This window comes from Pistacia vera, unplaced genomic scaffold, assembly GCF_008641045.1.
Source record: "Pistacia vera cultivar Batoury unplaced genomic scaffold, PisVer_v2 Contig805, whole genome shotgun sequence".
NCBI lineage: Eukaryota > Viridiplantae > Streptophyta > Magnoliopsida > Sapindales > Anacardiaceae > Pistacia > Pistacia vera.
Window position 1 is genome coordinate 78581 of NW_022196674.1, and position 15571 is coordinate 94151.

Below are 15571 nucleotides of genomic sequence, written 5' to 3' on the forward strand. Positions count from 1 at the left end.
TTCGAGATTGGACTATTTTGAGTTAACGAATCCCATCTTGACATCACTTGTCCTCGCACTTGAACAACATATGACCAAATCGGCTTATTACACATGACATAACTAGTCTCGTGCTTATAAACCATATGAACCATATGCATCCTATGTTGATTCTAGCCGTGATGTCTCAAGTCTAAGGATTAGTGGTACACTAGCACGATCCTACGATGCATCAATGACCACATCCATGTGATTCATCGTAATTGGTTGTTTTCGATAAACAGTTCACTAACCGTTTATCCATGCTAATGTCTTAGTGACATACCTCTTATAATCACCCACACTAATACCATCACATGATATTCAATGGAGACATTTAGCATGCCTACTATGCAATGTTATTGCCCAATTAACATTACTTGCATAGGGAATTCTTTGATGATTTGATCTTCTAAAGATCCGTGTCATCCGGACATTTCACATGCAATATTAAATATAATATAAATGAAGCAGTAAATCAACATGTGAAATAAGAACACTTTCTTTTATTCATAATACATTTACAAGATATAATGTCCTGAAACCGACAACACGATTGGTTCCTAGGGCATATACTAACAATTAATGTAATTTATTCTTGCTTAGCTTAGTTAGTTTAGAATGAGTTAGTTAGCTCACTCTTAAGCTCAATTAGTAATTGAGCTACTGTGCTGTATATAAAGAACAGTAACACTTTAGTAAAGGCACGACTTCATTTTCCCTAAAACTCAGTTACATTTCTTTATTGCCTCGTTTATTAACATAAGACACAATTATGTATTGATTTAGATAACCTTAAGGTTTAAACCTCGGAAGTCAAAGAAATGAGTACACCTCCTTGACCACTAGGCCAACCCCTCGGGATTAACTTTTGTAATTTCAATCAAACTCATCTTTGAATTTAAAAATTAAAGAAAATCATCACTTAACACCCCTCTCACAGACTCCATTAGACTTCTCTTAATATAAAAGAGCGTAACATTTTCTTTTCACTTTCCTTGTCAATTTTATATTTGAGTTTGTTTTCAATGAAATTTAAGTGAAAAAGTCTTTATAAAAAAAAGGAAGGAGTTTAAATCCCCTCACTGTCACACATTAAATAAAAATGTCAATTACTAATTTTGTTATAAAGTTAATAAATTGAAATCGGTCAACGGTAGTGGCCACTCATGACATCACAGGTGTTAGCGATTGGCAAACAACATCGTCGCACGTCGGGGACATAATTAGTCTTAAGATGGCCGGCTTATGTTGATCTATAAGAATCCAATGAAATCACTAGATTTCAAGCTGCCATTTCGAGTTAGGAGACAACATGATATTCGATTGCAACTTGCAGCTAAATGGTACGTCAAAATCCAATGATTTCACCAAATTCTTATAGATCGTCGCAAGTCAGTCATTTTAAGACCACCTGACAACATTTGTTGACCACCGATGTTGTCGAAGGCCTGGGACTAGCCAGCTAGACATTTTATATTTTAAGTTTTTTATAATTATAGATTGTCACAAGCTAGTTTAAGTTTCTAATTCTAAATTATTTATGAAATATTATTTCTTTATTTTTTAATAATAAAGTCCGGGTATTTCATACTAAAATTTAGGGAAAAAAAAAAAAAAAAAAAAGGTTTAGTGGGCACATTATTGGTATGTTGTTGTTGGGCAAGAAAGGGATCATAGTGGGATTTTGCTGCTACATGGGCCATCAAAAAAGAGTCATCTTCCATAACTAATTAATTATATTAAATAGATAAGGTAAAGGAACACATCATCACTTGTACGGATATTAATTAAATTATTAATGTGTTTCTTTAATTAAATCTTTTCTAAAAGTTTGAGATTTAATTGGAAGAGTGAGTGAGTTCTCAACTTGACATTTGCGTGGTGGAAAAGACCCTTTATTTCCTTGGTGCTCTTCTTTTAATCATATTCTTCCTATCAAACCTTGTTTATATCTATAATTACAATGGTACCATTAAAATTGTTGATACTAAAGGCGTTGGAATTGGATACAAAATAAGAATTCCAAAAGGGCCCAAAATTGATGATCTCATGAGATTCAAGTAAAATTTGACAACTTTCCTTAAGCACAGGCCCTACTCGGCCCAAACACGAAATTCAAGGTCGAAATCTTGGTAATAGGCCACGGGATGGTTATACCTTTAGGTCTATGTCGAAGTGGCAATATTTGAGGATTAAGTCGATCAGTCTTAAGTCCTCAACTAGTACATGACCATAACCATAACCCCTTAACATGCCTAAGATTTAAGTTATTAAAGACTTGATTTTTATGTATCTCCCATAATAGTACAGTACTTCACAAGTAGCGATTTAAGTTATTAAAGACTTGATTTTTATGTATCTCCCATAATAGTACAGTACTTCACAAGTAGCTATTGTTGGGTGGCAGCTGTAAGCAATGATTTTACTTGGAAATCAATTAAACACAAAGTCCCAATTCACTTGATTTTTCCGATTGATTCTTATATATGGTAAACCTCTCAATATAACCCTTCATAATATAACACTTAATTGAGATTTTAATGTAATAGAAACTGAATACTTAGGTTGCCACTATAAATTGCCAAATATGTATGTATGTATGTATGTATGTATGCAACTAAATTGAACTCTCACCTTAACTAAGGCATATAGATTTGAAAGAAACAAAATCAATATTTATATATATATATTTTTTTTCTCTAGTTGCCCCCTCCTTAGCTCATGGCTCTTGCTAGATCCGTGTGTCTTAAAAAGATAAATCCGGATCTGCGGTACTATCTATCCGAAAGGCATGTATTTTTTTAATTAAAAAAAAAAAAAAAAAAAAAAAGAAAAGGGCAAATAAGAAATAAAAAGAGAAAGAAGGGTAGAATATTGATAAGGGAAGATATATTAAAGGGTGGGGAACGGCGCAGTGTCTGTCCTTTCCCGATAAGCCCGGTTATTTGCTCGAATGAAGATGAAGAAACAAAGAAAACCCCTTTTCTCTCTTCACTCACTTTGAAACCTTCACTCCTTCTTTCTTCCAATTTCTCTCAATTCCAATTTCTCTCACTCCACTCCAGACAACTCTACACATCACATGTAATGTAAGTGTCAAATCTTCTTTTTCAATACACCTCCGCAAATTTTCCCTTTTTTTCCATTTTCAGTTCCATACTTGTAGAAGCTGAAAGAAAAAGAAAATAAGTCTTTTTGAGAGAGAATTCAAATATATATATATATATATATATATATTTGTTGTTTTGGTTCAAACTTGCAGAATTCTCACCCAAAATCCCCATAAGGATAATTTTTATTTTATTTATTTTAATTTTATTCTCTATATATTGCTCTTCATCACTACTTGTACTGCGAAAAAATGTTAATTTTTTTTTCTTTTCATTTTTAAGCTCTGTGATTCATGAGCTGATCTGGGAAGTTTATTTTCTTTACAATGAGTGGAAAAAATACAGGTTAAACAATAACTAAACATAATTATGTATATATTTATGTTTAGTTTTTGCTGTAAATATAGTTTATTTAGTACTTATAGACATTAGTATGAAAATAAATACGTGGGATTTTGTCGGATTTGTTGTTTTCGCTCACAGAAGCTGATCTGTGCAGCCATAATCATCTTCTTTAAGGAGCTCAAGATTACAGATCTGTGAGCTTTGGGGTTCTAACATCAAACTGCAATTATTTCTTCAAAAGAAACAAGATCTGCGAGCGACAATCAGAGAAACGAGCAAAAGAACCAAGAAAAAGAATCACAATTTATGTCTTGCCTCGTTCACCATCTGGGAGCTTGACACCTGTAACAACATTACATTAGTAACCATTGTCCAGAGTAAGCAAGTTGAAATTAATATTTTAATTTTATTCCTTGTTGGTGAACTAGGAACAGACTTTAATTAATGATTTTTGTCATTTATCAGCTTAATAGCTGTGTTAGTGAAGGTCTGCCATTTTTTAGGGTCAGAAGAGAGCTTTAAATACCAAGAAAGAAGAAAAAGAAAAAGAAAAAAAAAAAAGGGTTTGCTCAGATCGGCTAATCGTATGCAATTACTGCTTCTTGTTTAACTTAATCAGATCAAAGTCAGTATAATAAGAGTCTTTTATTGCAACTTTTGTTAAAGCTTATCATCTTTAAGAACCTTTATTAGGTTTTAGGGGCTTTGACTAGCTATATGAATATGACTGTTTCACAATAGCAACAACAGGGAAGAGTCAGATCTTAACTATGTAAATGGTTATAGTTTATGAGTAGTTAAAGAGTTAAAAGCAGTTGAATGTGTACGTATTTAGTATCAGATTCCTTTTTTTTTTTTTTTTTTTTAAATTTGAACTTTCTCTCTCTTACTAGTTTTTTCTTTGTGGGTTGTTTTTGCAGGCTGCAGAATTTTCAGGCTTTGCTTTTGAAGGGCACTGCAATGCAACTGCAAAAAGCTTTAACAAAGAGAGGCGGTGGGCTAAGCTTAGCCTCCTGACTTAGACCATGATATATCGAAGCGTAAAAAGAGGCCTTTTTATCACTACACACCCACAGTACTTCTCTGTATTATCGTCATCAATGCATAGGACACAGCAACCCCACCTGCACTACTCTCTTCCTACCATCATAACCTCTATTTTCTCTCTCTAAAAAAAACCCACTTTCTCTCTCTATCTGTCAAAGTACAACAGATATTAAAGAAGAAAAAGAAAGAAAACAAAGGCTAAAGGGTCTCCGTTTAGAGTTGCTTTGGTTGAGAGAAAAAGGCATGAAAGTGTTATGGAGGTGGAGGAGATTCAAATACAACCGTGTAAGTTCCCAAGAATCGGAAATGGAAGAATTGACTCTAGCAAGATAGGTCAAAAAGACCAATACCTAGATGATGAAGAAGATGGAGAGCAGCAGCATCAGCTAAAGAGGGCTACTGCTGGTACTACTGCTGGTCTAGGTGATGATGATAATAATGGTACTGGTGCGAATCGGCTTCGAGGATGGCACCACTCATCGCGGATCATTAGAGTTTCTCGAGCCTCTGGGGGCAAAGATCGCCACAGCAAAGTTTGGACTTCAAAAGGGCTTCGAGACCGGAGAGTTCGGTTATCTGTTACCACTGCTATTCAATTCTACGATTTACAAGATCGGCTGGGTTATGATCAGCCTAGTAAAGCTGTTGAATGGTTGATCAAAGCTGCTGCCGATGCGATTTCAGAGCTCCCTTCTCTTAATAGTTCTTTTCCTGATACACCAAAGCAATTGAGCGATGAAAAGAGGGCAAGTGAAGGCACTGATCAACAAGGGTTTGATTCAGTTGAATTAGATGGTGATCCAAATTGTCAGCAGAATCAGAGCCAGCATCGTTCCTTAAGTAAATCTGCCTGTAGCAGTAACTCTGAGACAAGCAAAGGCTCAGGTTTGTCTCTCTCACGATCTGAAATCCGGGTGAATAGAGTGAAAGTTTCTCGTGAAAGAGCAAAAGGAAGATCAGCTGCAAAGGAGAAGGTGAAGGAGAATGAGTCTCGGATTTCACATCATCATGTGAATACAAATCCCATCTCACAAAGTTCATTCACTGAGTTACTCACCTGTGGTATTGGCAATGTCAACAACAACAATAGTCCTACGGCCCCCCATCAAGACCCCAGTGGTGAGCCTTTCTTTCACAAGGCAACAACAGCAAGACCATGGTCTGCAACCTCCATGGACTACTTTAACACAGGGCTGATGGGGCCATCTTCTTCTCGTCAACATAATTTTTCAGGACAAATTCAGGCAATGTCAATCCCATCATTTGGTTTATCAAATGAAAACAATCAAGAAATGCAGCAGCACTTTCCATTTGTTACAGACAATATGATCCCAGTCACAACCACCCAAGCGGGGCCTGGGGGCGACTACAATCTCAACTTCACAATCTCTCCCGGCCTTTCTGGTTTCAATAGGGGGACCCTTCAGTCCAATTCGTCACCGTCTCTTGTGCCTCACATTCAGAGGTTTGGTACTTCTTCTATAGACGGATCAAATGTACCTTTCTTTATTGGTACTACACCACCAGCTGTGGAGAATTCTCATCAACATCACCAGTTCCCAGCTGGGTTTGATGGCCGCTTGCACCTTTACTATGGAGATGGAAGTAGGCATTCAGACCACAAAGGGAAAGGCAAGAATTGATGATTTCTATTGCCAACGTCTTCATTCTGGTAAGTATTTGATTTGTAACATTTCAATTTCAGTTTTAATTTTGATGGGCATTTTTGACCTGAAATGGATTTAGCTTTTTGGATTTATGTGTTGCGCATATTACCATGAAATGGTTTTTTTTTTTTTTTTTCGCTTTCTTGGTAACCATAAACAAGTTAAACCATCGGACAGAGATTTTATGGGTGTCACGTATTATATTTGGATTCCTGCATGGATTGGTGTGAATAGGAATCGGCTGGTTATCTCCTTTTTCGTTCTCTTAATGGTTCCCTTCTCCCTAACACCTGTGAGTCCATGCCAGCTGTTAGCTTCTATGAGGCTGAGCCATGTGTTAGTCACTCACTTTAAAAGGTGGGACTTTGGAAGCTTTAGAATCCCAATTAATTTTCTGCCTCAACCACATGGCAATCATTCGGCGCACTGTCGGATTCTAGCAAGCGTTGGCGTTAGTTAGGGTTTTTAGTTGTTAGAACATAAAGTTTTATTCAACCCATGCACACGTACACTCCCTCCCTAAATGCCTACTGTTCTATTAAACTACACTAGTTGTGATTTTCTCTTTATCTTGGAGTTAAATGCCTAGAAACATTGGTTTGGTATCTTAAATACCCTACAATCTAATTAATTATAATAAAAAGAGAAGTTATAATTATTATCTCTATATATTATTGGATTAAAATAGATAAAAGATGGGTAGATTTTATCTCATTTTCAAGTCACTAGAACCTAACACTCATATTTAAATCTAAGTTAGTTTGCTGAATTCTTATTTCTTATAAATAAATTAAGATGTAACATTGTCCGACGCATCCCGCCTTCAGATTCTTTTCTTTTCTTTTATTCTTAGTTTTCAACTTAGCATATGTCCTCCCTTGATGCATGTGTGTTAAGAGAGAGTATTATGAACTTGATTCGTTGTTAACTGAGTCCAATCCAACAGGAAAATTTTGATGCAGTTCTGTGGTATATATGATATGCAATCATCTGTGTAAAGTCATTGATTTCTAAATCCATGCAATTTTTATAAAAAGGGGTTCTCTTTATATCAGATTTAAATGTGGAATAATCGATATATAAGATTCTAGACACGTCTTTGCATTGAAGAGTTGTATACAATAAAATGAATTTAGATGTTAGAGTTTTAAGTTACATACACTGCTTTGTTGTTTGACCATTATATTCTCTACTTGGTGAAATTTCTACAAAAATATAAGTTGGATTCCATGTTTAATTATAAGAAACTATAAACCTTGTGTTAGATTAGTAAAAGGTGAGCAAAGAATCAAAAAAACTAGTAGTAGAGGGAAAAACAAATGCATACACTTATTTCTAGTGAGTAATATCATCCCTCTACTGTAAAATAGACCACAAAACTATACAAAGGCAACAAAACCAAGAATAAAGGCGATTTAGTTCTCATAAATCACTATTGCTTTTATGCCACTTCCAAGGCATCAAAAGAATTTAGGAAACAAGCTCTTGTTCATAAATTTGAAGTCATTGAACGGAGAAGGAATAGATGATTAGAGGTCTCAACACTTGTACACATCACACACCAAGAGGGAGAAATATTCATCCAAGGATAGTTTCTCTGGCTTAATTTTTACTTGAGCTAAAGACACAAACACTTGTACTTTGGGAGGAATTTAGCCTTTCAAACCATCTTAGAAGGTTTGATTCAGCAGTTGGGGGATCAGTTAACATCCAGTTTAGATAGGATTTAAAAGAATAATTGCTTGATACCTCTTTCATCTGTTCTGTTCCATAAATTTTCACTTTTTCTACCTTCCTAATAAACCTTGCATGTTCATGTATTCCTTTTGAAATTGAAACTCCAATTTCAAACTTGGGGAAAGAGAAGAGGATACCACACCAGAAAGATAGAAGCTTCTCTAATATGGATTAACTAGATTTAGTTTGTTTTAGGGTTTGTCACTTCTATCTTAAATCTATTTAGATTTAAGAAATAAGAGATTATCACATTGCTACTATATAAATGAATATCTTAATGCAAAAAGTAATATTTAAAATTTAAATTTTTTTAACAAACACTTAAATCAGATGGCATGCAGGTCAATAGTTTACTCTATTAAAAATTAATTTTGATTCTCCACTTTCTTGTTCTAAGCGAGAGCAGACTCAGCGTAGCATTAGTTAGGATGATGAAAGAGAAATAGATAAATAGAAAATGATTCAAAACTAATAACTATTTCTCCCTAGTGGGTTGAAATTAGGCTCTACATTGTAGTAAATTAGCTATCAACTTTACAGTTGATTTAGAAATAAACTCTTTATCTTTATGGTTCAAGGACATCTCATCTTTCTCGTGTCAAGTTTCTTAGCAAAGTGAGTGGCAGCAGTTTTAGAGTGAAATCCATTGAATTACTTAACCCAGCTCATACTTAAGCATTCTGTTCTAGATCATCATTGATGAATATAAATATATAGATAGCTATATTAGTAGTTGAATTAAGATAGTTGTAATATTATTTATCCTTGTGAGTTGTATTTAAATTCTTCCTTGAATGATGAGATAATAAGATATAGTTGAGGGATATATATTGAAATGAATTCTTTTTCATTATCTAAATTTCCACCTAAATAAGTTTTTATAGCCCTCTTCCTCTGGAAGGTTGTGTTAATGCTTAGTGGTTACTTCAACTGTATGTTGACAGAGATGGTTGACTAGAATATCTGATAAACTCAAGTGTGACAGATTTGAAGCAGGAGAATGAAGATGGAGAAGTAGCGGCAAGGCATAATACCATGTGTGAATTGATGCTTCTGGAACAAATAAACTGTTTCTAGTTTATGCGTGCAAAGCAGTGTGTGTTGAAACAATTGGAGCTATTCTTTTTTCCTTGGCTTGACTACAATTAATTATTTTCAAATTAATTGTCCATACTATCAACGGCAGCCTTGTGAATGAATAGGCTTATTGACAATGATGATTTTCAGATTTTTAAAACCAGATTTCTCTATAGCATGTAAAACCAGTTGCTTTTTCTGAGGATGAATTCTAACAATAATTTCTCTATTACCTTAATTCATGTTATAATAAATAAAATCAAGAGATACAATGTTCAACTAAAGTAGACTAAATAAATATTTTTTTAATTCATACTGGAACCCTAGTAAATCCAAGCCATTAGCCAAGGCTGTCCTTATGGCTAATGGTATGACAAAGTAAGAGGGAAGTTTATTGTTATTGATAGAGTAAACGAATTTTTCCCCCTCAAGGTTTGCCTTAATGACACTTTCACACCTTAAAAGTTTCAAAATACCACTTTCCTATTTAAAGTTAATATTCTGTTATTACCCAAAACCGATTTTAGTCGATTCTGACGGTGAAAATTTGATCTGTCACTACCATTTGAACATTTGGTATCATCTTTACAAAACCTCTTTCACTCCGACACTTAATTTCTTGTCAATTGTCGACCACTGCAAAATTAGGGTTTCTTGTTCTTAGTTAATTCCAACTAACTCCGATAGCGAATATTTAATCAGTCATCACCATTTGATATACCGACATCTACTCTATAAAAACCCTTTTATCCTGACTCCTAATAACTTGCCGAACACCGGTTGAGAAAGTAAAGTGTATTTCGATATTAACAGAATATAAATATTGGGTAAGAAAGTGGTATTTTGAAAATTTTTGGGTGGAAAAGTGTCATTAAGGCAAACCTTGGGTAGGAAAAAGTCGTTTAATCTTATTGGTACCCAATTACCCCATAATTGTTCAGATAGCTTAACAAAATAAAGCAGAAAAAAAAATCTTAATAAAATATCAAGCAAAAAAATTAAAAAACAAATCCTTTTAATGTATTTATTTTTTCTTTTAATCATGTTTATAAAAAAAAGCAAATGAAATGTTTCCAACCCAGGTTTAGCAAAATCCCAAATTCATACTCTTAGTTGCATTTATTCTAGATTCACACCCTTAAACTAACATTGTTAATGAATTTTGACTTTTGACTTGTGCTATTACCATACTGCCCTTGACTTTTGAATTCACCCCACCCAACCACCATCACCATCACCATCTGGCCACCTCCACTACCCAGCAAACACACTCAACCGCAATTAAGGCTTGATCTAGCCTAATTCCGCCGCTAATTGACCAATTCAACCCCACTATCAGGATCCTCTCATCAATCTCTCCAAAGCCCCTCTCATCTCCGACTGTGTGTTGCTGTCGTTCATCGACCACCACAAGTTTTTGCAGTCGCAGTCTATTAGGTCTGATTCCAGTGGTTTTCCAGCTCCAAAATCCACCCTCTCACCACCCATGGACTCACTGGCCTCTCCTCTTCAAAAGCCCCAACAACCCAAACCGTGTTAGCTCTTTGATCCCCAATAACCTCTTCTAGGGTTTCTTGTGGGTTTTTTTGTGAGTTTGGGTTTAAATTGGAGTTTTTATGGACTTGATTGGGTGAATTGGTTGTGTCTTTGGAGTTGGTTATTGTTTTGAAGTGTTTATTGTTGTTTAGGTGTTTTTTTCTGGCTGATTTCCTCCTACCGGCGACTCACCATCCCGTCCCTTTGTATACACACCAGGTGTTTGAGAATTTACCTCAACGAACACCCAGTCACTAAGACCACCTTTGTATCCACCAACTAGCCCTCACCAAAACAACTGATCAAAACAACGACGTCGGAATCAGGCCAAATTGACCTGAACCGAAGGTTGCGAAAAAATAAATCAAAAAAGTTGCAAAAAGCGACTGTCCCTTGGCGAAAAGAGGTAGTCGTAACCGTCAATCAGTGAGCAAGTGAGGCAAAAGGAGGCAAGGGTTTTGTAGAGCAGATAGATGGGGTTTAAATGGTGGTGGCGGTGAAGATTTCTGTTGCGCGAAAAAGCAATGGGCTTTTTCGGCAAATGGTGAGTGATCAAGCGACAAGGAGATATGGGTTTTAAAGAGGGGATGATGAGGGATAGATTTCCAATGACAGAAATGCCCAAAAACTGGTTGAGGACAATGGAAGTCGTGCAAAAATGCAGGTTGCCGAAATGACCATTTAGCATTTAACGTTAAAAAAAAAAAAAAGGTAACAGTGTTCATTTAAAGGTGGGAATTCAGAATTTTTGAAACCAAGGATACCAACCTGTGATTTCGCTAAACCTTAAGTGAAAATAAGTCGTTTACTCTTAATAAAATAAGCTTAAAACAATATTTATTTATGAAGTGACATGAAGCTGGAGAAAGATTTTGGCAAAACACTCCAGGAGTGTTTTATGAGAATTCAGATTTTATGCCATTTTGTGATTCACCATCTTATCCATTTTTGTATTTTGGAAAAAAAAAAAAAAAAAAAAAAGACTTACTCATTCTCCCATGAAAAAAAATGGAGAAAACGAAAAGGAAATTGGAAATGAACAACCACTTATATTGATACCTCTGATTCCACGACTAAATATTTCAACAAGGTTATTGGCCTGATAGATCGGGTAATTGGCTTAAGCAATCACTTAAGGCTCCATTTGTTTAAGTTTTTATAATAGTATTTTATTCTAAATAGGATTTAATCAAATAGGATAGGATTTTGAGAATGTGTTGGGTACATTTTTTGAAAAAATTTCTGAACAAATTTAGATTATTTTTAACCCCTACATTCGCTGATTTAACTAAACACCCCTCACAATAAAAGTTTATAAATTAACAAAAATACCCTCATCCATCCAACTATTGTCTGCAACCGGCTAGCACTGTCGAATGGTGGCGGAAGTTGTCGAAATGGCACACAACCGACTGGATCTGGTCGATCGTGCGCCGATCTGGCCGAAAATGGTCAAATCTACCGCCAGATATGGCCAGATCTACTGCCAAATCTAGCCATTGACGATGGTCATATCTTCACTGTCAACGACGACCAAGATATGGTCATCGTCAATAGTCAAATCTTTGGTCATAGATCTAGCCAGAAACAACCATATCGACGCACAACTGGCCAAATCCAACCGGTCTTACGCCATTCCGACGACTTCCAGCCACCGTCCGATGGTGGTAGCCGGCTGCCGGCAATAGTTGGGTAAGCGGGAGTGTTTTTGTTAATTTATAAATTTTTATTGAGAAAGGTAATTGTTAAATGTTTTGAGTTGAATATAATAAGATTGGATTTTGAATAAAATAGTCAATATTAAAACAAATATGTATTTCACTAGATTGGATAGGATAGTAGGATATGATAGAGTTTGAAAAGTGTACCAAACAGGGGGTTAATATAGTGGACCCAAATACAGTCATGTGACACATCAATTGCACATATTATTCTATGGGAAATTTACTTATAAGACCATGTATAAAATTCACAATTTCATTTAGTAAATTTTGTTGTGAAAAAGGATAAAATGGTCAAAAGTCCATTATAAGTAAGGATAGGATTGTTAATTAGAAAATGACACCTGATTCTAGTGACATTGCCGGCAAAACAAAGATTGGTGAGTCATCGGCGGTAGGAGAAACGGCCAAAAAACATTTAGTCAATGCAAAACAACACTTCATAATCCTTTTCTTTTTGCTTCCTTTCCTTGTTACTTTTTTTTTTTTAAGTTTCAATTCTTTCGCCTATCCTCCATCCCACTTTTCATGTTTCAAGCCTTCGTTCGTTCATATAATAGCAGTCGTGCTTGACGTTGAAAATTGATGTTGAGATCATCATCAACAATCTCATCACTTGCTATTCAAAACCCACCCATGTATTGACCACCCTTGCTCATCGTTACCACCTGCAGCGTCGTGGTTATTGTTTTGTTTTTTGGGATTTTCTTGCTATGATTTGTTTGTTTGATGTTGATGGAGTAGTTTGGAGTTTTTTTTTTTTAAGTTTAGGTGTTGTTTGGTTGTTTATTTGGAGTGTTCTTGTGTTTGTTGTGGCCAGATTAACCTTACCAGTCACTGTCGTTCACCCCCCAACGCAGCCTGCACACCACCTATTCGTTAAAGTTCCCCACCCAGCTAACTTTTCCCTGCCGATTTTGAAACGATCTTTTTCGGTGATTGAAGAGCTATCGCGGTCCAGATTGTTGGGGATACTGAAGAGGGATGGCTGGAGATTCAAATGGTAGTGGAAAGTCGGATTTTGGTGGTCACTAGAAGATGGGTTTTGATGAGGGAGGCACGGAGAACAAGACGGTGGTGTCGTGGAGTCGCAACAATGTCGAATCGACCGGCAACACAAAAAATTAAGGTAGTCGCAATTGGAGGAAGGGAGATGAAGAAGAAGAAGAAGAAGAAGATGGGAGTGATTGTGGATGGGGGTGAAAGGGGTTTTGGTGGGGGGAAGCCAGTGAGTTGAATGTCTGGTGTCGATGAGTTTTAAATATTATGAAGTTTGAGTAGCAAAGCGGTATTTTAAAAGTCTATAACTAAGAAAGTGTCGTTGGCTATTATTTGGGTGGGAGAAAGTCGTTTACTCTTAGGGTGCGTTTAGTTCAGGGAATGTTATATTATTGAGGAATGTTATGTTACTGGAAAGATAGATTATTAGGGAATCTTTAAAAGAATGTGTTTAGTTGGTTAGAATAAATTGGTGGGTATGTTATAATAATATGTTTGGTTGGGAGGATAAATGAATGGGTATATTATGTAGATTACTAAATTGCTCTCCTTTTTAAATAATAATATATTATTATTTTATTCTATTATTGTTTAAATTATTTCTTTTTAATCCCCTATATTTGAAATTTTGCTAAAACACCCCAACCATATAAAACTTTAATTTATAGCAAAATCACCCTCATCCACCCCAAGCCACTGTTGGCAGTCAGCCGCCACTGTCGACAGCCATCGTAATGATGCAGGACCGGCCGGATCTGGCTGGTCGTGATCGGTATGGCTTAATTCGGTCATGGATCTTCAAAAAACGGCTACATCTAGCTGTGAATATGGTCGTGAACATGAAATGGCACAGATCTTTGGCACAGTTTCACGGCCAAAGATCTAGCATTTTCACAGCCATACCTATAGCGTTTCACAACCAAATCTGGTCGTTTCCAGCCATGGATCACAAATCCATGGCCGAAAACATCCTTACCGGCATAGGACCGGCAAGATCCCGCTGGTCTTGTGCCGATATGACAACTTTTGCCGGCGATCAACGGTGGTCTTGGGTGGTTGGGGGTATTTTGTTAACTTTTAAACTTTTTTGTGACTGCAGTGTTTTAGCTAAATTCTCAAATACAGGGGGTCTGGGTAATTGTTATTTGGTAGATATATAAGGGCAAATGTGTCCGAAATGATAAAAGGTTAAGGGCAAAATAGGGTTAAAATTAAGATTACCTCGGTAATCTTATATTAACACCCATTGAGAAGGTAATTTGATTATCCCCAATATTAACAACAGTAAACACTATTTGTAATAAAAGATTACGTACTATTTTATTACTTGATAACTAAACGAGAGAATCTTGAAAATTAAACATAGATTACAAAATTAATCTTATATCACCTCGAACTAAACGCAACCTTAAAAAATAACCCATTTATATATCACTTAGTACTAAGACCTTTGTCAAAACTTTCCAACAAAAATAGCCCTCTATCTATGTTAATATTGAAAAATTGTCATTGCTGGCTTAAACCAAATTAAGATTAGGATTTAGGGCAACCTCACTGCAATGTGAGAGCAAATTTCATTCAGTTACAGCTTCCTTATCATTTTTCTTTCCTTTTCAAAACTAATCTCCATTCTTCTTTCTTAAACCGATGTTTTGGAAGTCATCGCAAACATAAATTGATTTTCAACTTCTATTTGTTAATTTATAATGAAATTCTTGTTCTTATGTTTGTATTTTGATTTAGGATTTACAGTTTGGGAAATGATTAGTGTGTTGTTCAAAACTAAATTGATGTGTTTTGCGTATGAAACTGTTTAGGGGGATTGAAAGAGTTGTGTAAAATGTGAAGAAAACTGGAAAAAGTAAATGCCATATTCTAGAAAAAATGATGAAAATAGATGAACTCGTGTGGCGCAAGAATCGTAACCACAAACCTCCCCTGCAAAGGTATTGAACATGGGCTGTACGAACCTAATTCTCTTTCACTTATATAGCTGTTGTCCACAATAGAAATGGAACTAAGCCCACAAGTGAAACTGACACTCTTTTAGCGTGGGCAGGCATTAGTGATGTGAGCCCAATTAGGTTTGGCCCTAAATTAATTTTCCTTTCATTATAATTCAACATTTGTTTAATTCTATATTTTGAAAGTAAGTAATGATTAACCAATAAATAAAATTACAATTTATGATTTAAAAAAAATAAAGAAAAATTATGTAAAAAAATTTATATTGTGAAATAAGACTCAATTAATTAGTAACTTTTTATATATATAACAAATAGTGTTAAGTTAATTAATTTAAAATAGTGTT

General features: G+C 35.4%; 1 protein-coding gene across 4 annotated transcripts; it reads left to right on the forward strand.

Annotated features, from left to right (window-relative positions):
* The first annotated feature begins 2930 nt into the window (after positions 1–2930).
* Positions 2931–9167, forward strand: LOC116117382 (transcription factor TCP2-like). Of its 4 annotated transcripts, none has more exons than XM_031403426.1 (4): positions 2931–3110; positions 3631–3853; positions 4397–6195; positions 8872–9167. In XM_031403426.1, exon 3 carries the CDS (start codon positions 4778–4780, stop codon positions 6164–6166), a length of 1389 nt encoding a protein of 462 aa, XP_031259286.1. In that variant the 5' UTR covers positions 2931–3110; positions 3631–3853; positions 4397–4777; the 3' UTR covers positions 6167–6195; positions 8872–9167. The 4 variants fall into 4 exon arrangements, with proteins under 4 accessions (XP_031259286.1, XP_031259287.1, XP_031259285.1 ...); XM_031403427.1 differs by having other exon boundaries at positions 8905–9167; XM_031403425.1 differs by having other exon boundaries at positions 2932–3110; positions 3615–3853; positions 8913–9167.
* The last annotated feature ends 6404 nt before the right edge of the window (positions 9168–15571 follow it).

Coding starts and splice junctions, on each gene's coding strand:
- LOC116117382 (XM_031403426.1), top strand. CDS start 4,778: ATGGAGGTGGAGGAGATTCAAATACAACCGTGTAAGTTCCCAAGAATC.